The sequence below is a fragment of the Nelumbo lutea genome, chromosome 8 (assembly GCF_056320005.1).
Source record: "Nelumbo lutea isolate HS-2025 chromosome 8, American lotus-T2T, whole genome shotgun sequence".
Classification (NCBI taxonomy): domain Eukaryota; kingdom Viridiplantae; phylum Streptophyta; class Magnoliopsida; order Proteales; family Nelumbonaceae; genus Nelumbo; species Nelumbo lutea.
Genome location: NC_142691.1, coordinates 6832356 through 6857603, shown reverse-complemented (window position 1 = coordinate 6857603; position 25248 = coordinate 6832356). Strand labels below are relative to the sequence as shown.

Sequence of the window (25248 nt, the reverse complement as noted above, 5' to 3'; positions counted from 1 at the left end):
ATAATGGACTCATATTGGACCAGATCGGAGTGGATTAAATCTGCTCCAGTCCATACCCTTACATCTAGGTGTCATTACGATCCAATATAATGGCTAAAAGTAAAAGGGTGTCATTTCTATTGAGACTACTTTCTTTCCTTCTATGAAGACTACCTACATTTATGCTTCTCTAACAGAAACTGAATGCCCCTGACTAATAGCAAAATACCAAGGACAATTATAAACTTCTCTAACACAAATTTAATGCCCCCGACTAATAACAAAAATTGGAGTGTGGATGACAGATGAGAATGATAGCCCGTGTTTATAGCATCAAGAACGCATGGATACATCAATACAAATAAATTTTACAAGTTTTAAAACTTTGGGATGATGATTGACATCTTCTAATGCTTAAAATAAAAAATAATGAGTATAGTGATATATAACAATAGGACCAAAGTTTTGCTCCCTAAGGCCTTAGGCTCAGTTTGAAAAGAATACAAATGCAAATGTGTAGAGTGCAAAATCTTGTATTTTATATTATTTTATATTGTATATATTTGTATTTGCATTTTTTTCCAAACTGAGCCTTAGGTTCAATGAAGATTTAAACGACCCATTGAACTGGCTACTACCTGCTAGGCTTTATCTCAATGCAGTCTATAGTGAGCAACAGTTGATAGGTTTTTAGTAGATATTGAAGAATGAGGATGGTCTAATTTTATGTAAGACTGTGTTTGGTTGCCCTGTAAATCTTGACTGGATGCATAATTTATATTTAGTTCAGTTTTGCTTTGTTTATTTGTAATTATAATTTATATATATATTTTTTGTTTTTTAGGCTGAGTTTGGAAAGAATACAAATACAAAGATGTACAGTATAAATACATACAAAATAATGTAAAATACAAGGTTTTGCACTCTACATATTTGTATTTATACTCCTTCCAAACTCAGCCTTCTATTTATTGGCGGTGCACATTTTGCATCTAAAAACTAGTACAAAATTTACACCACTTTTCTAACTCTCCTACCTCCATTCTCTCTCGTTTAAAGGGAAGATAACACACTTCATTTTATATTCTAGTTTATTTTTCACAAGTAAATAAGACAAAGTCAAATCAAAAGCAAAGAGTAAATCACTAAAGTTGTAGTTGGTTTGAAAGAAAAAGTAGGGAAAAGAAGGGAAACCTTTACAAACCTTGTATAGGTTTCCCTATCTTTCCCTTCCTTTCCCTACCTTTTTCTTCAAATCAAACATATCCTAAAATAAAAAATTACACTCACTCTTTTTACACTCTCATGCATTTTTTGGTATTTAACACTAGTGTTTTTGAACTGCCATTAATCCACACAGTCGGACCATTCAGCCCGAGAACCATCTAGGCAACTAGTTCCATTTTATCCCAAACCTGGTCCTTAGTCAAAACCGTTGAATTGGTCAATAACCCATTGACCCATGCATTCAACCCTCTCAACATATATTGACTGTTTTCTATTTTAATTATTGTTTTTTTAATTTTTATTTATTATCATTACGAACTGATGTAACCGTTTTCGGCCACGTACCAATGTTTTGTGATGTAAAATTTTTTGGCTAAGTACCTTGTTATTTGGTCCGGTGGTGGTGTGCCTTAGTGACGAGCTACTTGGTGACAAACTACGAACTGCCTGGTGGCAAACTGCCTGGTGGTGCTCCCTGGTGGCGGACTACCTGGGGGCGAACTGCCTGGTGGCGAACTGCTTGGTGGGGAACTGCTTGGGGGCGAACTGCCTGGTGGCAAACTGCCTGTGAACTCCCTGGTGGCGAACTGCCTGGTGGCGAACTGCTTGGTGGTGAACTCCCTGGTGGTGAACTGCCTGGGGGCGAACTGCCTGGTGGCAAACTGCCTGATGGCAAACTGCCTGGTGGCGAGTTGCCTATTAGGTGGCTGATGCCTTAGAGAATGCTGGAGCTCCCTGATGCAGTGCAATCCGACTGCCCTCAGCATGGGGTGGTCTCCTCTCCTTTGTAGGCTGCGGGAGATGAGGGACCTGCGAAAACTTCATCTTTTCCTCCTCTTTGTAGGTGGCGGGAGCTGAGAGACCTGCAAGAACTTCATCTTTTCCTCATCTTTGTAGGTGGTGGGAGCTGAGAGACCTGTGAGAACTCCATCTTTTCCTCATCTTTGTAGGCGGCGGGAGCTGAAGGACCTGCGAGAACTGAATCAGAGGTCCCGGGGGTATTTTCCCGGAGGGGGCTCTCCGACGCTTAAGTTAGCACTCTTATTGTAGAGAGCTTTGAAGATAATATGAGAGAGCTAGAGAGCAGGGGTTACTTCACTTTTTTCCTTTTTTCCTCCTCCCCTTTGGGGGTGAGGTCTTTATATACCGGAGTCCTCGCGGGTTAGGTGGGTGAAAAGCCTCCAAACGGTAAGACTCGTTGCATCCTGTCAGAACCAGGGTACGGTGGTGAACTCCTCGAGGTCGTCGGGCTGACACTTGTGTCAGGCGGCCAGGTCGGCGCCTGGGCCGGGTTGTCAGAGGGGTGCCTGCGTCAGTCGGCGTGTCCTGGTCAGGTCGTCAGGTCGGCGCCTGTGTCAGTCGGCGGGTCAGTGTCTAGGCCAAGTTCATTGGTGGGCGCCTTGGCCGAATCATGCGCTAGGCTGGTCTAGGTCGGCCAGGTCGCGCAGGCCGCGCTTGCGCCACGCAGGTCGCGCAGGCCGCGCGCGCGCCACGCAGGTCGCACAAGCGCGCGTCAGGCCGTGCGCAGGTCGCACCAGGCCGGCCAGACCAATGCCCGAGTGAGTCACCAACTTCGTAAGTTTGTTGGCTGGGTGTTTTCCTATTTGTCATGAGGTGCTACGTGTCACAATTTCACTGAAGGGCCAAATCTACCCTCATCACAAACCATCCGTTCAAACTGAATGATTGAACCATTGACCCAAAAGCCATGGCCAGGACGATTCTAATTCTCAATCGTTTTTTAAAATATTGCTTAACACAACACACTTAACTTTTAACTTTCCAACGTAAGTGGTAGGTAATATCGGGATTCAACACACTGCAACCAAAGCATTTATACCACTGCAATCAAAGCATCCTAATAATAATATAGTGCATCCAAAGCAAACTAAACGTACAAATGAAACAGTTAAGGAATCAGGAATCAGGACTCAGTGACTCACCCATCTTCTTAGTTCTTCCGCATTCCACGATTAGTTATGCTCTCTCTTTCGCCGGGGTGGGGAGGGCATATACCACATTTGGATTCCAGTCCTATAAAATGCAATACAAGGCATGGGAACATAAGTTACGCCAAAATGTAAGTACCAAAAGAAAAAAAGTTACGCCAAATGAATGGACCTTCTCTTTGACAGGCCCACCTTGCTAGTTGCTAGTCCATATCCATTTTCCACCAAGCAAGATGAGCGGATTTCGGGTCAAGCACCCACCCATTTCAAGGTCCTTGGTTTCATGCTGTCCATTCCCCTTTCTCTGATTCAGGCTCGGTTTGCCGGTCTCAAGTTCCCATCTACTCGGATCGGAATCCGAGATGAGAAATCGTCGATGGAGTTCATGTTGGGTTGATGGTAGGGGTATTCATGACTTGGTTAATCGAACTGTAGTTTCTTTGTTAAAATCGAATTAATTCTATTATTTTTTGCAATTTCTTGAATCAAAGTTGAATTGGTATTACTAGTTAACCGGTTGATTGATTTTGATTTTTGATCGAGTAAGTTATTTAATCTTTTGATTTTGTTATATTTATAATATATGTTATAAGTATATATAATATATTATATATTACAAATAGATGATTATATATATTTATTTATATACTTAATACCTATATATAAAGTGGTTGATTCGATTAACCACTATTTTTTTTCTAAGTTAACCAAAAACTAAGTGATTTCAAGAGAGTATCTTTTTTTGGGTTTCTAGAGGTTCCCTATCTCTTTTCTTTGAGAGAGTTTCTATCTCGGGTTCTTCTCTTCTTTCAATTTCAGTCTTCATTTTTTTCCCATTCTTTCCCTTTCTTCTCCATTTTCTTCTTCCCTTCTCTCTTTCCCTTATTCCTCTCTCTTCTTCTTGATTAACTTGGTCCAATCATCCACTCTCTTTCATTTCTTCTCATTTTTTTTTCTTTTTCCTTATTTTTTCTTTTGTTTTTTTGTTTTGCAGGGATTTTAGTACAGGAGGCGGAATGTTGGATGATGGCCTACTTTGAATTTCACCGTTGGTGATTGTTTTCTTATTTTACTTCACCAACACTTATAGTTTTGGGTGGATCCAGTTCCAATGATAACAAATCTGGCGGTTACAATTCCAGGTGGTTAACGTTCCAGTTGGTAATGTGACAATTACTTTGTATTCATACAAGTTTCTTTGTTGAATGAAATATGATGTTTTGCCTTCAATGAGTTTGGTTTTTTTATGCATGATAATGTCTAATTTGGGTTATTAAGTCTTTTTTATTAACTAGTAATTAAGCACATGCATTGCACGTGAGAAATTTTTTTTTTCATATTAATTACTTGAACTTTAGATATATCATAATTAATATAAAAATTGAAAATTAACAAAAGTAACAATATGATTAAAAACAAATTCAAATGCTTGTAGTAAATGTGCACGTGTATTGCATGTGGAAATTTTATATTACAATAACAATTATAATTATTATTATTATTATCATTATTATTAAATTTTGTATTCCATTTTTTCCATAAATAAAAATAAATTTTATTTTTAATAATTAGTTTTATTTATTGTGATGAATATATAACATTATAAATGTTCCCAAATGCGATAGAATTTTGTATTTTTTAATTATTTGTGTTCTACCTTTTTTTTAAATATTTATTATTCAATTATGACATCATGAGTTTTTTTTTTTGAAAAGTTGGATCATTGATCTACCATCTAAATAAGAAAATAACTTTACTTTCAGATTTGTTTTAAATTATATATCATCTACATTATATAATTTTTACTTATCATATTTAATTTTTGTTTGGCATAATTAATATATAATTTTTTATATATTCTTTTGATTATTTGTATTTTTTATTTTTTAAAGATTTATTATTTAACTATCATATATTTGGTTAATCTATTTGACCCAAACCACTAATCTACAACTCAAAAAGGAAAATAATTTGATTTATAGGTTGATATTAAAATTTATATTATATTTCCATCATTGATAATGAATGCATAATATTAGAAATATACCCAATATTTATTTTTATGAATATATAACATTAGATATGTGCCCAAATATTTTATATTTCTATTTTAATTTTATTATTATTTATATTTTCTATTTTTAGAAAAATGTATTATTTGACTATGACATCATTTCATTTATAGGTTGATTTTAACTTTGGCTTTCCATTTTCATCATCAATAAAAATTACTTCTTACATTTTATATGTACTTTTATTTAGCACAATGAACATGCAATATTAGAGATATGTTCATTTATTTTTTGTATTATATATTTTATACACTTTAATTTTTTATTATTTAATTATAACATTATTTATTAACCCATTTGACCCAAAATGGTTGAATTGTTTACCCACCATTGGGAGGGAAGAAAATAGTTTTGTTTTCAAATTATTTTCAAAATATTTAATTTTATAATATTAAAATTAATTTTATGGATTTAATAAGAGGATATACCTTAATATGAGATTTAACAAGAGAGAATAGGAAAAATAGTTTTATTTCTAATTGGTTTTAAATTTTACATTCTATTTCCATCATTAATAAAAACATTTATTATTTATCATACTTATTATTGTTTCATGTGTCGAATATATGATGTTAAGAAATTTTCCAATTTTTTTTAATTTCTATATTTTTTGCATTTTATTATTTAATTGTGACAACATGGACTGGCCCATTTGACCTGAAATGGTTTAATATCTTACCACTACCTAGATGAAAACACTATTTTTTTTTTCAGGTAGATTTTAAAAGTATGCTTTTATGTTATTGGAATTATTAATTTATTATGTATGAGTTTAATGAGAAGAAATAAAAACACCTTAAATATATGGTTCAATGAAGGTGAATACAAATTAATGCCTTAAAGTGTTGGATTTAATGAGAAGAAATTGCATGCATGAATATCTTATAATTGTCTTTTTTTTTTAACTCATTTAATATTAATTATTGATTATCCTTTTGTGATCATTTTTTATCAATAAATTTAAATATAAAAGAATAAATTTTGTCCTAAAAAAATTCTAAAAATATTGTTAAAGCTATTCATGCTGTTTAAAGTATTATAGATTATATAAAAAGAGAAAATTATTTAAAGTACACAGAGATATCAAGGGATTGGACTATGTTACCTGATACATATGATATTGGAAAAGTTTATAAGGAATCAACTGATATCATAAAATAGGTGACGAATCAGGTGAAAAAATTTTAGATATCATATCTTTCCCAAGTCGTAGTCGAATCCTTTTCAAAATAGTAAATATCCAGAAGAAGAAATTGAAAATATAGAAAGCTATGCTTTCAATTTCAACATCACTTCGTACAACAACGCGACTTAACGTCCATCGTCAAGAATTTGTAACACAATTGCCGGAAAAACAAATTTGTCGAACTTTCCTGCTTTCATAGTGAAACCGGGAAAACAAGATCAGCCTGCAACAAACCTCTGAGACAAAGTGAAATTGAAGAAAAAACAAAAATAGGATCTTGGCATTTGAACGCTCAAAGGAGTCGTCAACTAATCCAAATATGAAAAAGAAAGATAAGAATTTCAATGCTTAAAAATTAGAACAAGGGCCTCATCGCTGCGTTTGTCAGAATTTCTATTGTTCCTTCAACTATTTTAGATAATAAACTCGAGCTAGAATGAAACGATTTCATTACAGTTACAGCAGCTTCTAAATGCGACACAAAATTCGATTAATCTGCATGGACGAAGTACCTGTTCGATTAAACTGCAACGCTGCAATGCGGACCACAGGGAATAATGGAAGCCAATCAATTACTGCCCAAAAAGTCAACAACTCAATAACTAAGGCTCAGTTTTAAGTTGACACCAGAATACTATTAACCCATTAACATGGAATGGAGCTGATGGAAGTTTAAACTCTTCAACTTTAACCTTTTCAACCTTCAAGCAATCTTCTGATCGCTCTGGAAAATAGGCAACCGATAAAAATAAAATAAATAAACAAAAAATGAAAGGAGTCAGTACACAAGTCTGGGACATTGATTCAGGGGAAAGGTCAAAGGTCGGGATCACAATTCGTATGCCATTGTCGTTCATTACTCATACCTCAAATATATAAACAAAGGAAGATTCAAAAGAAAATAAAAGAACGATCAGACGGTCAAGAATGAATAATCATGTACTTCGTTAGGTAGTCCCACTTTTTGGTTTTTGCAAGACCACGTGGACGTGGTGCAATCTCTTGGTTTGGTGTGAACCGGTAACCGTTTCACCAACCGGACAAACGCAGTCGGGCCGGCCGGGGCATTGGTACTAAGAGCAACACATTCTCAGCACAACACAGAGAGAATCCACTGAACATGCCCTCATAGATTTTTCTCCCAGTTTTATAGTCCACGAAACCCCACACACTCTCTTCTCTCTCTCTCTCCAGTCCTGATGTCGATGATTCCTTGAGTAATTACTACCGTTTCACCAACCGGACAAACGCAGTCGGGCCGGCCGGGGCATTGGTACTAAGAGCAACACATTCTCAGCACAACACAGAGAGAATCCACTGAACATGCCCTCATAGATTTTTCTCCCAGTTTTATAGTCCACGAAACCCCACACACTCTCTGCTCTCTCTCTCTCTCTCTCTCTCTCTCTCTCTCTTTCTCTCTCTCCAATCCTGATGTCGATGATTCCTTGAGTAATTACTTCCCAATCTCTCGGACCTCTTTCTCTTTCTCTCTCTATCTAAGCAACTGATCATTCTTTACTCACCTAACCTTTTTTCTCCTTGACCCACGCCTTCTGTTCTTCTCCGGTTTTCCATTCAAATCCTGGGCGGAATCTTAAAAACCTCCTCATTGTATACACGCAAAGCTGGCGTAATTTAGGTAGCGAACAAAAGCATGAACCGATGAACGAATCGATTCTGTGCAATTACGTCTTTTATTCTTCATTGATTTCTCAATAACTCATAATTCTCGATTGCCATCTGGTAAAGATTCGACTATCGTAATTTTTCTTTTATTACATGCCATCTTTATTTCTCTGCTTTGTTCTCCTCGAGTTTTGTTGACTTCCCGATGCTTACATCCTGGTGATAATTTTTTTTTTCGTCTTCCGCGTTTGCTTATCATCCGTTTTTGGTTCTAAGTTCTACAAAGCAATCCGATTCCACTTGGGATTCTTCAGATCTAGTTGAGTTCCTGATGATGCCAATACGACAGTGTCGGTTGTTGACAAGAACCTTCTCTACCCTTCTACGCACATGGTAAACATCCAACCTTTTCCGCAAACTTTGTTCTAAGATGCTTTCTAGGATACTGCTTTTGCCATCAGAGCTACTGGAGTCGACTGTAGTAGGATACTCTCAGATCCAATGCCAAAGGTGTGTTGTTGAATTCGCTATCCCTGCAAACACATTACCCAGAAGGTTATTTCATTAGGAACCTTCCATTTTAAGATGCAACCAAGGGCTCTAAATGTAGAGGAAGGGAAGGACTTGCCCGCCACAACCAGAACCCAGTCTAGGGTTTTACCACTGAGAATATTGCAATTCTTTGTGCTATTTCTGGTTTTGGGTATTGGGTTTTCTGTCCTCAGCATGTACATGATCCGGTATTTCTCAGTTCAGAACGTTGTCACCACGGCACGGTCCAGTTTCCAGCCGTGCCTCGAAGAGCCGAATAGTCTAGAGCGTTGGATCAGGCCTCCCTCCAGTCTGATACACAAGATGAGTGACCAGGAGCTCTTCTGGCGTGCTTCTTTCGTTCCTCGAGTAAAGAAGTATCCATTTAGGCGAGTTCGTAAGATTGCTTTCCTGTTCCTGACGAGGGGTCCTTTGCCGCTTGCTCCTCTTTGGGAGAGGTTCCTCAAGGGTCATGCAGGGCTTTATTCCATCTACATTCATTCATTGCCATCTTATGATGCCAAATTTCCACCTACATCAGTCTTCTACCGGAGACAGATTCCGAGCCAGGTATAAACCACCCCTATGTTTCTTCTTTCTTTTTGTTATTTATTTTTTATGCGTTTTATCATGGAATTACGCATAATGCTGATTATCCTTCTTGTGAGTGAAAATTTTCCAAGTTTCAAATTTTCTTGTCTTTTTAGGATGTGTTTCCCCTATTATTATTTTTTTCTTATTTTTTTTTCCAATTTTGTTAGGGATATGGTGGTATAGTTGTTTCTTTTTGTTTTTTCCTTCTTCCTTTCTCTTTTAGTGAAGAAACAATATAGATTCTGTTCTCTCCTATATGTGCTTTGTATGCCAATGTTCTTCGGCGTTATTTTTTTCCCCTTTGGTTTTGGAATTTCCGAAGTTTTGTAACTGACATTATCCAAACCAGAATATCCTTTGCTGGTTTATATACTCATGTTTAGATCCCAGGAAGTAGAATGCTACTTCTTGTCTAGCATAGTCTATATTTTTGGAAAAAAAATGTTTTTTTTCCCTTTTATGACTCTAAAAAGGACATTTTTTTTGATTTATAAGTTTTTTTTTTATTTTTTATGCAATAATAGTGGCCCGAAGGATCTAAATCAAGCTGGAAACAGACTACAAGGCCCTAATCTTGTTTTCGTTGACGCTTAACTAGGTGTTTTCAACAAAATTGGATGGACAGTGGACAGAATATAAAAAAGTTGGAAAAATCAAGAAAACAAAGGGATGCAGAGGTAACAAGTGGGTAAAGATGATCTGAAATAGAGTTTTCTATTTAGTTAAGTAAATAGAAAGGGCTACTTAGGTTTAGTGCTGCAACATTTTTGGCCCATGGAATTAGGTTTTGTTCACATGGATTTGTGAAAATTTAATTGCTTTATCATTGTGATAGATAGATGAAGGCCCAAATAGATCAGGAGAAAAAATATGGGTTTGACTTCCCTGTTCTTAGATCTTGGTCCCATATCATGACATTTGTGCCCTTCAATGTTTGATATTTGCCTGTGGGTTCAATGACATTTTTACATCAATTGATAAATAAATGCAAACTATGTTGTTTCTGATTAAGGTTACCAATCCATTTACACTATAAGTGTTTTTCTTTCTTTCTTTTTTTTTCCAGTGCTTCTAGGTAGGGGAGGGATGCTGCCAAAGTATCTTGGAGTTCTTGAATTCATAACAGTCTAACTCCTCCCTAGGGAGCAGTAAGGGATGGAGGCTTTGTCCTTACTTATGATGTATACCTCAATTGGAATTGAAAGTCATGTAACCTTAGGTCTTGAATGCTACTGTCATACACTAGAAATTTTATTCATTCAAGGGGATCCAATTTTGGTCAAACTAGATAGGTTTATTGTTTCCCATAGTGGGAGGATAGGTTCCCTAATTTGAGTCAAGACGCTTTACTGAGGCCTTTATCAGATAAACTGAAATTTTGGAGGAAGGAGGTTTGTAAAGGGCTTGAGGTTAAGAGGAAGAAGTATTTGGAAATTATTGATGAAGTTGATAGGTTTGAGGAGTAGGGAGGGACCAATTTCTGGGACGGATAGGGACAAAAGGTTGAAGGCTGAAATGGAATTTGACAGGATGGCATACTAAGATGATGTAAAGTGGAGAAGGATATCTCGCTGTGAGATAGCTACATTGGAAGACTGAAGGTGCGTGGGAAAGTCATTGAGGAAGAAGGAAGAATTAGGGAGGTTATCATCGAGTTCTATGCTAGTCTGTTCAAGGAAGGTTGGCCTCATAGACCCAAGTTGGATGGTTTGGAGTTTACTGGTTTTCCTTAGAAGATGCTAGAGACTTAGAAAAACCATTAATGGAGGAGGCCATTCAAGCTCTTGGGGAATTGGAGGGGGACCAGGTGTCTGGACCAGGTGGTTTTACAATGATTATCTACAATAGATGTTGGGGTTTTTTAAAGGTGGATTTAATGAAGATTTTCAGAATTTCATTGTAATGGGGCTCTGGAGAGACGAGAGAGGTCTTGAATCCACTTTTATCACTTTGATTCCCAGTAAAAGGGTGCTGTACAGCTGAAAGATTTCAAGTCAATCGGTCTAATTGGTAGTGCATATAAAATCATTGCCTAGGTGTTGGCTACAATGATGAAGAGAGTTATGGGATCAATTATTTCGAAATCCCAAGGGGCTTTTCGTCGCCTAGGCCGCCTAGGCAATGCCTTGACAACTTTGGGAGAGGTAGGTTTGTTATGGCTAACTAAGCTTACAGTTAGCATGAAGATGTTGGAGGAAAGGGATAGTCTTTGGCATGAAGTCATTGCTAGCATACATGGGAGGTTGGGAAACAGTTGGGATGCAGGAGTATCTAACAGGGCTACACTGACCTCTCTGTGGAAAGCTATCCACTGCACTTTGCCTCTATTACTTCTGTCTATCAGGTATGATGTTTGCTCTGGGATCTCTGTTAAATTTTGGGAGGATACATGGATCAGCTCTTGTCTGTTGAAAGATCTTTTTCCTGCTTTATATTCAGTTTCCTTGTATAAAAATAAGTGTTTGTCAAATTTTATTGTTCCTCCACTCCAGTACACCTTGTGGGCCTCTCAATTGGGATTTTGGTTTCCGCAGAGGTCTAAGAGATAGTGAAATCTCAACTTACTCAGATCTGTTACAAATCCTTCAAAATGTTAGTTCGGACCCTGAGAAGTTTGATTAGCGTATTTGGGCTCCCCACCCTAAGGGTCTATTCTCCTATGCCTCTTTGTTCAAGACTCTTTGCATTCCGTCGGGTCGTCCTTCTTTTCCCTTTAAAGAGTTCTGGTGTAGACCCATTCCACCCAAAGGAAGAGCTTTGTGTTGGGAAGTAGTGCTTGGGAAGATCAACACATTGGATATGTTACAAAAGAGAAGCCCTAATTCTTGTCTCTCTCCTAACTGGTGTATCTTATGTAATAATGTAAACCCAATGCTGAAAGTTGCTACCACTTACTGATCTCTTGTCCCTTTGTTGCAGAGATTTGGTTTTGGTTTTTCTTTTTGTTTGGGTGTAGGTGGACTTCACCATCGGAGGTCAACATGCTCTTCTATCCTTCCATGTTTACGCTACCAAAAAAAGGGGAAGGACAATGTGGAGATGTGTTAGAGCAGCCTTGGTGTGGACTATCTGGAAAGAGAGGAACACTAGAATTAATTTTTTATTTTATTTTATTTTTTTTAGAAAAAGAGAGGAGTAAAGAAGCTGCGAGGGATTGTGTAATGGTAAGGGTGATTCATTGGATCAAGACTCTAGAATTGTTCTCCCAATTCTCCTTTGATGGTGTGGAGATGCATTGGATACCTCCAATTGAAGGTTTTGTGAAACTGAACTTTGATGGGAGCAGTCAAGGTAATCCAAGCCCCTCAGGTATTGGGAGATTCAGAAGGTCAAACTGTGGTTCTATTCTTAGGCTCCGTGGGTTTGGGTGACTCTCTCAAACAGAATTTCTTGTAGTAGTACAAGGAGTGCATATTGCAAATGAGCTACAACTAGCAAATGTGGTAATAGAAGGGGATTCAAAGGTGGTGGTGGGGTGGCTAAATGACCCAAACTCTATAATGTGGTGCTACAAGAATGCAAAGAAGAAGTGTAAGTGGCTTACTAGAAACATGAATCTCAGGATACAATGGGTGAGGAGATCAACAAGCGGGATGGCAGGTGATGGTGTGCAATTCGGCTGGTCTTAGCTGTCAACGACCTTGCCTCCGACTGGAGCAACAGGGAGCCTGAAGAAGATGATGAATCTCCGGGGAGGAACCCAGTGAGATTGCTCTAAAGCTCAAGTTAGTATTCTCTTGAAGGCAAGATAAAACCAGATGGCACAAAGTTCACATACCTTGTTCTCGGGGGGCAGGGAGCCTTTAATAACCACCTCACGCGCTCACTCCTAAGCTTCTGTCAGGTCGGGTATGATTATCTTTGTGCTCCTGCCAGTTTGGGTGTCATCACCTCTACTGGGACAGAACCGCCACTGCTCTCTTTGTCGGAGCCGTCTCTGCAACTGGAGATGGCGGTAGCAGGTGGCGGTGGTAGGTGGCCGTTGGAGTGCGGTTGTCAAGCGTCAGATCCCAAGTCAGTTAGGTGCGCCGCCCCTGGGTATGGACTTCCTCGGTGTCAGGCGAGGTACGGTTGTTCAGTTTGGCGTCCTGGAGGCGAAGTGCTGGAGTGGTGAGCGAGGTGAAGTCTTGAGTTCGGATAAGGGAGTGTCCCGAACTGTCATGGGGCGGGCCAGTTCTGGTCGTTGCCTTGTGTGAGGCTCGGGGCCTAAGGGAGAGTTCGGGCTCCTTGTAGGGAGTTCGGGCTCCTAGTAGGGAGTTTGGACTGCTGGTTCCTCCCTTAGGTGCTCACGCCTTGGACGCGCTGTTGTGCCGAGCTGTTGCCTTTGCCACATGTTGAGTGATTACGAGGTCAGGCCAAATCTTCCTTCATCATTTGCTCCCCACTCCTCGTGCTAAGGGTCTTGCCCTGGTGCGGGGAGTTCGCGAGGTGGCAGGTGGATTTGTCCCGTATCGGTTGACTGATAGCGCAAGGTGCGTTGTCAAGGTTCTTTGGGTTTCTTGAGCGCCCAAAAGATGGGAAACGCACCGACCTGCCTACAAATGTTGACAGACGTGACAGAGCGCACCTTATTTAAAAAATTCAAAAAGCGCGCCGCTGGGAGACGTGACAGCGTGCGCTTTATTTCAAAAAGCGCGCCGCTGGGGGACGTGACAACATGCGTCTTTTCAAATTTGAAAACGTGTTTCTGCCGCCTTTAATGTGAGGAGACGTGCGCTTTGAGTTTCGAGAGACGTGTGGCCAGTCACGTCTCGGTCTCAGGAGACGTGCGGTTGACGCGACTGCGGGCCGTGGGATTGGCTTTGATCTGAGCCGTTGATTCTTGGTTTCTGTGGGTATAAATAGTGGGGGACCCCAGTCGCTTTGTCACTTCTGCGCTTTGCTTCTTGAGCTCACATCCAAGTTTCAGCTCGCGTCTAGGCTTTTAGTTTGCACTCAAGATTTTAGCTCGTGTTTCAAGTTTCCGCAGTCTGTTCAAGCCTTTTTCCAGGTGATTACTTTTTTGGAATCCTTCTCCTCCCGATGTCTAGCTCGGATAGCTCAGACAGTTCTTCAAGGGGGTCTGGTGCAGGTTCTACGAACCGATTTGCATCCCCCGACGGTCTTAGCGAACCTGGGGTAGAACTTGAGGAAGAGTTCGAGCCCGTAGGCTGAGTCGCCTTGGGCAGTTTGGTGTCCACCTCTCATCGAGGTTGGATGTTAGACAAGTTTGGGCCCTCGACAATGACGCCCGAGGGGCTTCAATCCCTTGTTACCTAGTTTAACCTGCCTGGGGAGTACGCCTACATCATACCTTCGAGCAGTTTCCCTTGGGAGCACGGTCCTGATGAGATCGTGATATTCCAGGAGCAGCTCGCTGCGGGGTTGTGCCTGCCTTTCCACCCTCTCCTTGTCGAGGTCATGAACCACTTCGGCGTTACTGTCGGCTAGCTTCACCCAAACTCCATTCGTAACTTGGTGGGGACAATCTCCCTATTTTGCGAACAGGGCTTTCCTTTAGACTTGGAGATCTTCTCTTCCATTTCGATTCTTAAGAAGCAAGCGGGTCCCCTTCCCGGGCGTAGGTGGGCGTATTACCTGTCTCCTCGCCCGGGTTTTAAGCTTTTACAAGAACTTACCAACAAGGTCCCTGCGTGGAAGCGGGACTACTTCGGGGTGCGAAGTGTATTGGGGTGGCCGTTTCAGACCGGGTGGGGAATGGCCGCCCCTGACTCCGGTGTTACGCTTGATAAAGAGACGGTGAAGGGCCTCCGGCAGTGGGCGCGGCTTGGGCTAAAATGCCATTAGTATCTGACGGAGGCCAATTTCATTGCGACTGGCCTGAGTTTGGGTAGGTTCCTTACTCGGAGGTTTTTTGTTTTTGTTGTTCTTTTGTTTTTTTCTGATGCCGAACTCTTTTTTGCAGGTGTGATGGACTCAGAAAGGACTCGTGGTGGGCACTTGTTTCAAGGCATGAAGAGGAGGAAGCGAGTCACCAAACGAACTCGTGCCGAGCTGACCCAGGATGCGGAGCCCGAGGTATTAGACTACCCCTCAAAGGATCCGCCCAGGGAGCCCGAGATGGCTACTCCAATGCAAGAAGCGGTAGGGGCCCCTTATGCTGAGACTACTTACATGGGGGCTCCCGCTTACTCTGGGTCTGCTTATACGCGAGCTGGGCCCTCAGGCTCGGGAGCCCAAGGGGAATTCAGGAGTGTGTTGTCGCCGAACCACACTCTTCAGAAGAGTAGTGAGGCCATTTACCCCGAGGTCGCGGCGTGGACCGATCTCCCTTTGAACTAGGTGTCCTGTCGTGCCGTCACTCATGCCATGGTGGTAAGTCAGATTTTTTGTCGAGCTCTTTTGCTTTTATCCCTCTTGCTGTCGTTTTTCTGATCACTTGTTCTTTCCTTTTGGTAGGTGAACTCTTCTATCCATGCCTTGGCGGCCTAAGTGGAAAGGAGCTCGAGGCAAGCGCTAGCTGCTGAAGAGGCTCTCTGTGCTGCCGAGATGACATCCCGAGCTGCTGAGGCGGCTGCTCGCGTTGCACAGACCAGGCAGGCGAGGTCTCAGAGAGATGCCGAGGCCATGGGAGTAGTGGTGAAGCACATGGCGTACTTGAGGCTGGATCTGCAGCATCAGGTTGAATACTATCAGGAGGATATTAGAGAGAGGACGCAAATATTTTCTCAAGGCATCGAAGATGCCAAGAAGAAGGCCGCCGATGAGTACATTGCCTCGCCGCGCTTTGATGACCTGATGGTGGACTCGTATAGAAGGGGTTTTAAACTGAGCCATTGGATGATCCGGAACGCGTACCCCGAGCTCGATATCAGTGCCATATCCACTTCGCGCATAACTCAGGAGATGGCCAACACTGTTGATGGTGAGCCAGATTTCGAGGGCGAGGCAGGACCTTCGGGTATCGTTGAAGGGCCTTCTGATAATGAAGAAGTAGCTCCGGGCCGGTGAAATGTAATTTTTTTTTTTCGAAATGTACATTCCCTTATTTTGAAATGGAATGACTTTTCTTTTGGTTAAGTGTTGGTTGGTCTTTCTCGCGAACTGACCGTATTTGCCGAACTAACCATATGCCTAATCTGTTTCTTGCCCGGGTTACTGCACTCGCATGGCCCGTTTTGGTGTTAATACTTAGTTCTGAGATGTCGATGTCCCCGTTAATACGTAGTCTCTGGTAGCGATTTTGTCTACTTCGCTTGGTGGTCTATAGGTAGTGTCGCCTTAAGTTATGTTCCACGCTCGGGGTACTTGTTTGCCCTCTAAGGTTTCGAGCTCGTATGCTCCCCCTGAGCGCTTTCTTTACTCTGTAGGGCCCTTCCCAATTTGGTCCAAGTTTGCCCACGAAGCTGGGATTACCGCTTCAGTGCCGTAGGTGAGGTTAAAGGGGGTCTCTCCTGTGGCGGTTTTTTTCGTAGTTCGGTGAGCCCATAGAACACTTGGTAGCTCGTCCGCCCACAACCCTTTTGCTCGGTCTAGTTGTGCTTTCAGTCCGCGGAGGATGGCTTTGTTCATTACTTATGTCTGACCGTTTGCCTGCGGGAGTGCGATCGATGTGAAGTTCTGACGAATTACCATATTTTGGCACCATTCTTGGAACTTGATATCCTCGAACTGCTTGCTGTTGTCGGAGATCAGTACCCGAGGTAGCCCGAAGTGACATACTATGTTCTTCCAAAAGAAGTTCTATATGTTTCGGGCTTTAACTGTTGCTAGAGGTTCAGCTTCTATCCACTTTGTGAAGTAATCTACTGCCACCAGTAGGAACATTCTCCCACCTGTTGTTGGCGGGAATGGCCCCAGGAGGTCGATGCCCCATTGTGCAAAGGGCCATGGACTGGTGAGGCACTTGAGGTCGGTAGCAGGCTGATGGTGGATATTGGCATGCTTCTGACACTTGTTGCATTTTCTGACAAGCTCGACAACTTCTGCATTCATCGTTGGCCAGTAGTATCTTTGTCGAAGTGCCTTTTGGGCAAGGGCTCTGCCCCCTAGGTGTCCGCCGCACAGACCTTCATGATTGTCGCGGAGTACGATCTCGGCTTCGGCAGGTCGCAAGCAACGCAGGTAGGGGAGCGTGTAGGACCGTCGGTACAACCGTTCGTCTATTATGACGTATTTGGCTGCCCGACGCTGCACCCTCTTGGCTGTATTGCGGTTCGCAGGGTGGGTTCGATCTAGCAAGAAGCTCGCGAATGGGTCGATCCAGCTCGGCTCTGCTTCAAGGACGGGAGTGACCTCCTTTGCCCCACCGAGAATGCTAGGCCGAGGTAAGTCCTCTATGTACACGGTTCTCGTGGTGTTGTGACTCGTGTTGGCTAACCGGGATAGGGCGTCGGCCTCAGTGTTCTCTGACCTCGGGATTTGCCTAATGAAGTGTGACTGGAAGTTGAGTAGAGACTCCTTTACTTTTGCCAAGTATGCGATCATAGAGAGCTCGCGTGCTTCGTATTCGCCCGTAACCTGGTTGACCACGAGCTGGGAATCACTGCAAATAACTATGTGCTTTGCTCTTACCTTTTGCGCTAGGTTCAGCTCGGTTATCAGTGCATCGTACTCTGCCTCGTTGTTGGATGCCGCGAACTCAAAGTGTAGTGCGTATTCCAATTTCATGCCACCCGGGCCGCGTAGGACTATTCCAACCTGCTGCCCTGCTGGTTCGAGAAGCCATCTATATGAAGTATCCAGGGCTCCTCATCTCTGTTCGCGTTTGGCCTAACCAGGAGAGATGCCACACTGGCTACACTTCACGGGGTTCAGACTCTATTGGCTTGGGAGCTCCGGGCTCACCCGAACTGGGGATCTTGGACTCAATCGGCCTAGGGATTTCGAGGCTGAACGTGTACTCGGTGATAAAATCTGCTAAGTCTTGGGCCTTAATAGCAGTTCGTGGCTTATATTGGAGGTCGTACTCGCTGAGCTCGATGGCCTACTTCGTCAGCCGACTGGAAACCTCGGGCTTGAGTAAGACATGCCTCAGAGGTTTGTTAGTCAAGACGATGACGGTGTGAGCCTGGAAATATGGACGGAGTTTCCGAGCTGCAATTACCAGTGCGTATGCTAGCTTTTCTATCTGCGGGTATCTCGTCTCTATTCCCTGCAGAATTTTACAAATAATAGACAGGCCGCTGGGCCCGATCTACTTCTTTTATTAGTACCGAACTGACCACCTCGTCGCCCTCCTCGGACCTGGCTAAGGTTGGCACAGTAGCGAGGTAGCTCTTTAGCTCGTCGAACGCGAGCTGGCAGTCTCGGGTCCATTCGAACCCTTTGCCTTTGATTGCCTTAAAGAAAAGCAGACAACGGTCTGTCGATTTGGACATGAAGCGGCTCAGAGCGGCTATGCGGCCGTTTAGCCTTTGAACTTCTTTTACTTTTCGGGGTGGTCTCATGTCTAGGATGGCCTTTATCTTTGTTCGGGTTGGCCTCAATACCACGCCGGTTGACAATGTACCCTAGGAACTTACCCAAGGTGACATTGAAGACACATTTGTTGGGGTTTAGTTTCATGCTATATTGACGCAGAATTTGGAAGACAGAATCTAAGTCTTGTATTAATTCCTATTAGAACTGTGTCTTAACGACCATGTGGTCTACATAACATTTTATTTTCGTGCCAATTAAGGGTCGAAACAGCTTATTTACAAGTATTTGGAAGCCGCCTTAGCATTTTTCAGTCCGAAGGGCATGACCTTGTAGCAGTACAGGCCAAACTCGGTTATGAAGCTGGTTTTTTCCTCATCGGACTGGTCCATCTTGATTTGGTTGTAGCCTGATTTGGCGTCCAAGAAGCTTAGCAACTCATGTCCCGAGGTCGCGTCCACTAGGCGGTCAATTCTGGGGAGGGGAAGCAGTCTTTTGGGCAAACTCGAGTCAGGTCGGTGTAGTCGACGCACATGCGCCACTTGTCGTTTGCCTTTTTCACCATTACTGGGTTAGCTACCCAGCTCGGGTAATGAACTTCCCTTATGAAGTCCGCTGCGAGGAGCTTTTCGACCTCCTCGTCGACCGCCCTCCAGCGCTCCGGGGCTAAGTTGCGTTTTTTCTGTCTAATGGGTCTGACTACAGGGTCAGTGTTAAGTTTGTGAGTTATAAGGCTAGGGTCAATACCGGGCATATCGGCCGCGGACCATGTAAAAAGATCTAAATTTTGAAGTAAGAAACTCACCAGTTCGGTTCGTAGAGGCTCCTTGATGGAAGCACCGATCTGTAGCGTTCGAGCCGGATCCATAACCGAGGTCAGGATTGCGACTATTTCCTCTGTGGGCGAAGCTCGTTCCTCGCCCTGCTCCGTAGGCCGCTCCAGCTCGAGGTCGTCGGCTGCCTTGGTTTTTCCCTTCAGGGCGGCAACATAACACTTGTGGGACTCAAGCTGGTCGCCCCGCGCTACCACCACACCGAAGTTTGTGGGGAACTTCATTGCTAGATAGTAGGTGGAGACCACTGCCCACAGAATATGCGTAATTGGCCGCTCTATTATGGCATTGTATGGGGAGGGGGTCGCGACCACCAGTAAATCGTGGTTGAGTCTGATCGCACAAGGCCATGTGCCAACTTCCATAGGTACTGTTATCTTCCCGAGAGGCCTGACTTCCTCTCCACTGAAGCCCACCAGAGGAGTGTCAGAAAATGCGACAAGTGTCAGAAGCATGCCAATATCCACCATCAGCCTACTGCTGACCCCAAGTACCTCACCAGTCCATTGACCTCCTGGGGTCATTCCCGCCAGCAACAGGTGGGAGAATGTTCCTACTGGTGGCAGTAGATTACTTCACAAAGTGGATAGAAGCTGAACCTCTGGCAACAGTTACAGCCTGAAACATACAGAACTTCTTTTGGAAGAACATAGTATGTCACTTCGGGCTACCTCGGGTACTGATCTCCGACAACGGCAAGCAGTTCAAGGATATCAAGTTTCAAGAATGGTGCCAAAATATGGGAATTCGTCAGAACTTCACACCGGTCGCACTCCGGCAGGCAAACGGTCAGACTGAAGTAATCAACAGTGCCATCCTTCGCGGACTGAAAGCATGACTAGACCGAGCTAAAGGGTTGTGGGCGGACGAGCTACCAAGTGTTCTATGGGCTCACCGAACTACGGAAAAAACCGCCATGGGAGAGACCCCCTTTAACCTCACCTACGACACTGAAGTGGTAATCCCAGCGAAAATCGAAATACCTATACTGCGACTAGAAGCATATGACGATCAGACAAACGGAGACGAGTTATCTACCAACCTCGACCTACTGGATGAGGTAAGAGACCTCGCGCACATCCGGACAATGGCCTACCAGCAAAAAGTAGCTCGGTACTACAATGCCAGAGTAAAGAAGCGGAGCTTCCGCGTTGGCGACCTCTACGTAAGATCATGGTACCCGAACCCGGCGTGGGCAAACTTGGACCAAATTGGGAAGGGCTCTACAGAGTAAAGAAAGCGCTCAGGGGGGGCATACGAGCTCGAAACCTTAGAGGGCAAACAAGTACCCCGAGCGTGGAACATTGTCAACTTAAGGCGATACTACCTATAGACCACCAAGCGAAGTAGACAAAATCGCTACTAGAGACTAAGTATTAACGGGGACATCGGCATCTCAGAAACTAAGTATTAACACCAAAACAGGCCGTGCGAGTGCAGTAACCCGGGCAAGAAACAGATCGGGCATATGGTCAGTTCGGAAAATATGGTCAGATCGGGAGAAAGAACAACCAACACTTAACCAAAAGAAAAGTCATTCCATTTCAAAATAAGGGAGTGTACATTTCGGAAAAAAAAAATTTTACATTTCACAGGCCCGGAGCTACTTCTTCATTATCAGAAGGCACTTCAACGATACCCGAAGGTCCTGCCTCGCCCTCGGAATCTGTCTCACCATCAGCAGCGTTGGCCATCTCCTAAGTTATGCATGAAGTGGATATGGCACTGATATCGAGCTCGGGGTACGTGTTCCGGATCATCCAACGACTCAGTTTAAAACCCATTCTATACGAGGCCACCATCAGGTCATCAAAGCGCGGCGAGGCGATGTACTCATCGACGACCATCTTCTTGGCATCTTCGATGCCTTGAGAAAAGATCTGCGTCCTCTCTCTAATATCCTCCTGAAGGTATTCAACCTGATGCTGTAGATTCAGCCTCAGGTACGCCATGTCCTTCATCACTACTCCCATGGCCTCGGCATCTCTTTGAGACCTCGCCTGCCTGGTCTCTGCAACGCGAGCAGTCGCCTTAGTAGCGCGAGCAGCCGCCTCAGCAGCTCGGGATGTCGTCTCGGCAGCACAGAGAGCCTCTTCGGCAGCTCGCGCCTGCCACGAGCTCCTTTCCACCTAGGCCGCCAAGGCATGGATAGAAGAGTTCACCTACCAAAAGGAAAGAACAAGTGATAAGAAGAACTACAGCAAGAGGGATAAAAGCAAAAGATCTCGACAAAAAATCTGACTTACCACTATGGCATGAGTGACTGCACGATAGGCCACCTGGTTCAAAGGGAGATCGGTCCACACCGTGACCTCCTCGGGGTAAATGGCCTCACTACTCTTCTGAAGAGTGTGGTTTAGCGACAACACACTCCTGAATTCGCCTTGGGCTCCCGAGCCTGAGGGCCCATCTCGCGTATAAGCAGACCCAGAGTAAGCGGGAGCCCCCGTGTAAGTAGTCTCAGCATAAGGGGCCCCTGCCGCTTCTTGCATTGGAGGAGCCATCTCGGGCTCCCTGGGCGGATCCTCTGACGGGTAGTCTAGTACATCGGTCTCCGCATCTCGGGGCAGCTTGACACGAGTTCGTTTGGTGACTCGCTTCCTCCTCTTCATGCCTTGAAACAAGTGCCCACCACGAGTCCTTTCTGAGTCCACCACACCTGCAAAAAAGAGTTCGACATCAGAAAAAAACAAAAGAACAGCAAAAACAAAAAACCTCCGAGTAAGGAACCTACCCGAACTCAGGCCAGCCGCAATGAGCTTGGCCTCCGTCAGATACTAATGGCATTTTAGCCCAAGCCGCACCTAGTACCGGAGGCCCTTCATCGTCTCTTTATCAAGCGTAACACCGGAGTCAGGGGCGGCCATTCCCCACCCGGTCTGAAACGGCCACCCCAATACACTTCGCACCCCGAAGTAGTCCTGCTTCCACACCGAGACCTTGTTGGGAAGTTCATGTAAAAGCTTAAAACCCGGGCGAGGATACAGGTAATACGCCTGCCTACGCTTGGGAAGGGGACCCGCTTGCTTCTTAAGCATCAAAATGGAAGAGAAGATCTCCAAGTCTAAAGGAAAGCCCTGTTCGCAAAATAGGGAGATTGTCCCCACCAAGTTACGAATGGAGTTCAGGTGAAGCTAGCCGACAGTAACGCCGAAGTGGTTCATGACCTCGACAAGGAGAGGGTGGAAAGGCAGGCGCAACCCCGCAGCGAGCTGCTTCCGGAATATCATGATCTCATCAGGACTGTGCTCCCAGGGGAAACTGCCCGAATGTATGATGTAGGCGTACTCCCCAGGCAGGTTAAATTGGGTAATAAGGGATTGAAGCCCCTCGGGCGTCATTGTCGAGGGCCCAAACTTGTCTAACATCCGACCTCGACTAGAGGTGGACGCCAAACTGCCCAAGGCGACTCGGCCTACGGGCTCGAACTCTTCCTTAAGTTCTACCCCAGGTTTGCTAAGACCGTTGGGGGATGCAAATCGGTTCGTAGAACTTGCACCAGACCTTCTTGAAGAATTGTCTGAGCTATCCGAGCTAGACATCGGGAGGAGAAGGATTCCAGGAAAGTATTCACCTAGAAAAAGGCTTGAACGGACTGCGGAAACTTGAAACACGAGCTAAAATCTTGAGTGCGAACTAAAAGCCTGGACGCGAGTTGAAACTTGGATGCGAGCTCAAGAAGCAAAGCGCAGAAGTGACAAAGCGACTGGGGTCCCCCACTATTTATACCCATAGTAACCAAGAATCAACGGCTCAGATCAAAGCCAATCCGACAGCCCGCAGTCGCGCTGACCGCACGTCTCCTGTGACCGAGACGTGACTGGCCACACGTCTCTCGAAACTCAAAGCGCACGTCTCCTCACATTAAAGGCGGCAACGACACATTTTCAAATTTGAAAAGACGCCTGCTGTCACGTCCCCTAGCGGCGCGCTTCTTGAAAAAAAGCGTGCGCTGTCACGTCTTCCAGAGGCGTGCTTTTTGAATTTTTTAAATAAGGTGCGCGCTGTCACGTCTGTCAGCATTTGTAGGTAGGTTGACGCGTTTCCTGTCTTTTGAGTGCTCGAGAAACCCCAAGAACCTGACAACGCACCTCGCGCTATCAGTCAACCGAAATTCGAAGTACGGGACAAATCCACTTGCCACCTTGTGAACTTCCGCGCCAGGGCAAGACCCTTAGCACGAGGAGTGGGGGGCAAATGATGAAGGAAGATTTGGCCTGACCTTGTAATCACTCAACACGTGGCAAAGGCAACAACTCGGCACAACAGCGCGCCCAAGGCGCGAGCACCGAAGGGAGGAACCAGCAGTCTGAACTCCCTACTAGGAGCCCGAACTCCCTACAAGGAGCCCGAACTCTCCCTTAGGCCCCAAGCCTCACACAACGCAACGACTCGAACTGGCCCGTCCCGTGACAGTTCGGGACACTCCCCTATCCGAACTCAAGACTTCACCTCGCTCACCACTCTAGCACTTCACCTCCAGGACACCAAACTGAACAACCGTACCTCACCTGACACTGAGGAAGTCCGTACCCAGGGGCGGCGCACCTGACTGACTTGGGATCTGACGCTTGACAACCGCACTCCAACGGCCACCTACCACCACCACCTGCTACCTCCATCTCCAGTTGTAGAGACGGCTCCGACAAAGAGAGCAGTGGCGGTTTTGTCCCAGCAGAGGTGATGACACCCGAACTGGCAGGAGCGCAGAGATAATCATACCCGACCTGACAGAAGCTTAGGAGTGAGTGCGCGAGGTGGTTATAAAAGGCTCCCTGCCCCCCAAGAACAAGGTATGTGAACTTTGCGCCATTTGGTTTTATCTTGCCTTCAAGAGAATACTAACTTGAGCTTCGGAGCAATCTCATTGGGTTCCTCCCCGGAGATTCCTCATCTTCTCCGTTTCAGGCTCCCTGTTGCTCCAGTCGGAGACAAGGTCGTTGACAGTTAAGACCAGCTGGATTGCGCACCATCAGCAGGTGCATTGGTTAAGCAAGGGTTGAATAGGGATAATTTGTTTTGGGCTCAGTTAGGTAGCATATCATGCCTCTCTAAGGGATGCTTGTATAGTCTTATCTTAAAGTTTAAGAAAAGTTTCTGTTTGTTCATAAAAAAGAAATGAAGATGCCTGATGATTGGAGAAACAATGGTATGGTGCCTATATTTAAGAACAAAGGTGATGTATAAAGTTGTAATAGCTATTGGGAGATTAAACTCATGAGCTACCTATGAAACATAGGGAGAGAATAACTAAACAAAGATTACAACTTGAAACAAGTGGATCAAAGAACGACTTTCACTTTATGCCAAGGAGATCATCCATTAGAAGCTATAATTCTTTTGAGACGATTGATATAAAAGTTCAGAGAGAAGAACAAATATCTTCATATGATGTTCATTGATCTAGAAAAGGCAGATGATAGAGTATCTAAAGAGATAATATGGTGAGTCTTGGAAAATAAAGGGATTCAAAATAGGTATATAGATCTAATTAAGGATATATTTGAAATGACAATGGCAACGACCAATGTTAGAACATCGTAACAGGAACTTCAGATTTTACATTTATGATGAGTCTTCACCAAGGTTTAGCACTTAGCCCTTATCTATTTGCATTGATCATAGATGAATTGACTAAACATATTTAAGAGGAAGTTCCATGGTGCATGTTGTTTGTGGATGTCATCATTTTAATTGATGAAACTAATGAAGGCTTAAATGCAAAGTTAAGCTTATTAACAAATGCTATAGAAATGACATGCACTTTTAGTGATAATACGAGTATTAATAAGGATATACAACTATTCTATATGGAGGATGCCAATCAAAGAATTAGAGTAGGATGGGCAAAATGGAGGGGTGCATCTGGACTTTTTTGTGATAGGTGA

General features: G+C 43.9%; 1 protein-coding gene across 1 annotated transcript in view; it reads left to right on the top strand.

Annotated features, from left to right (window-relative positions):
• Positions 1-7510: 7510 nt before the first annotated feature.
• Positions 7511-25248, top strand: part of LOC148842429 (glycosyltransferase BC10-like) — a 28818-nt gene continuing 11080 nt past the window's right edge. The window contains exons 1-2 of the mRNA XM_088956519.1: positions 7511-8159; positions 8319-9143. Of these exons, the coding sequence (XP_088812645.1) occupies positions 8628-9143 (516 nt within the window). The 5' untranslated portion in view covers positions 7511-8159; positions 8319-8627. The remainder of the gene's footprint in view (positions 8160-8318; positions 9144-25248) is intronic.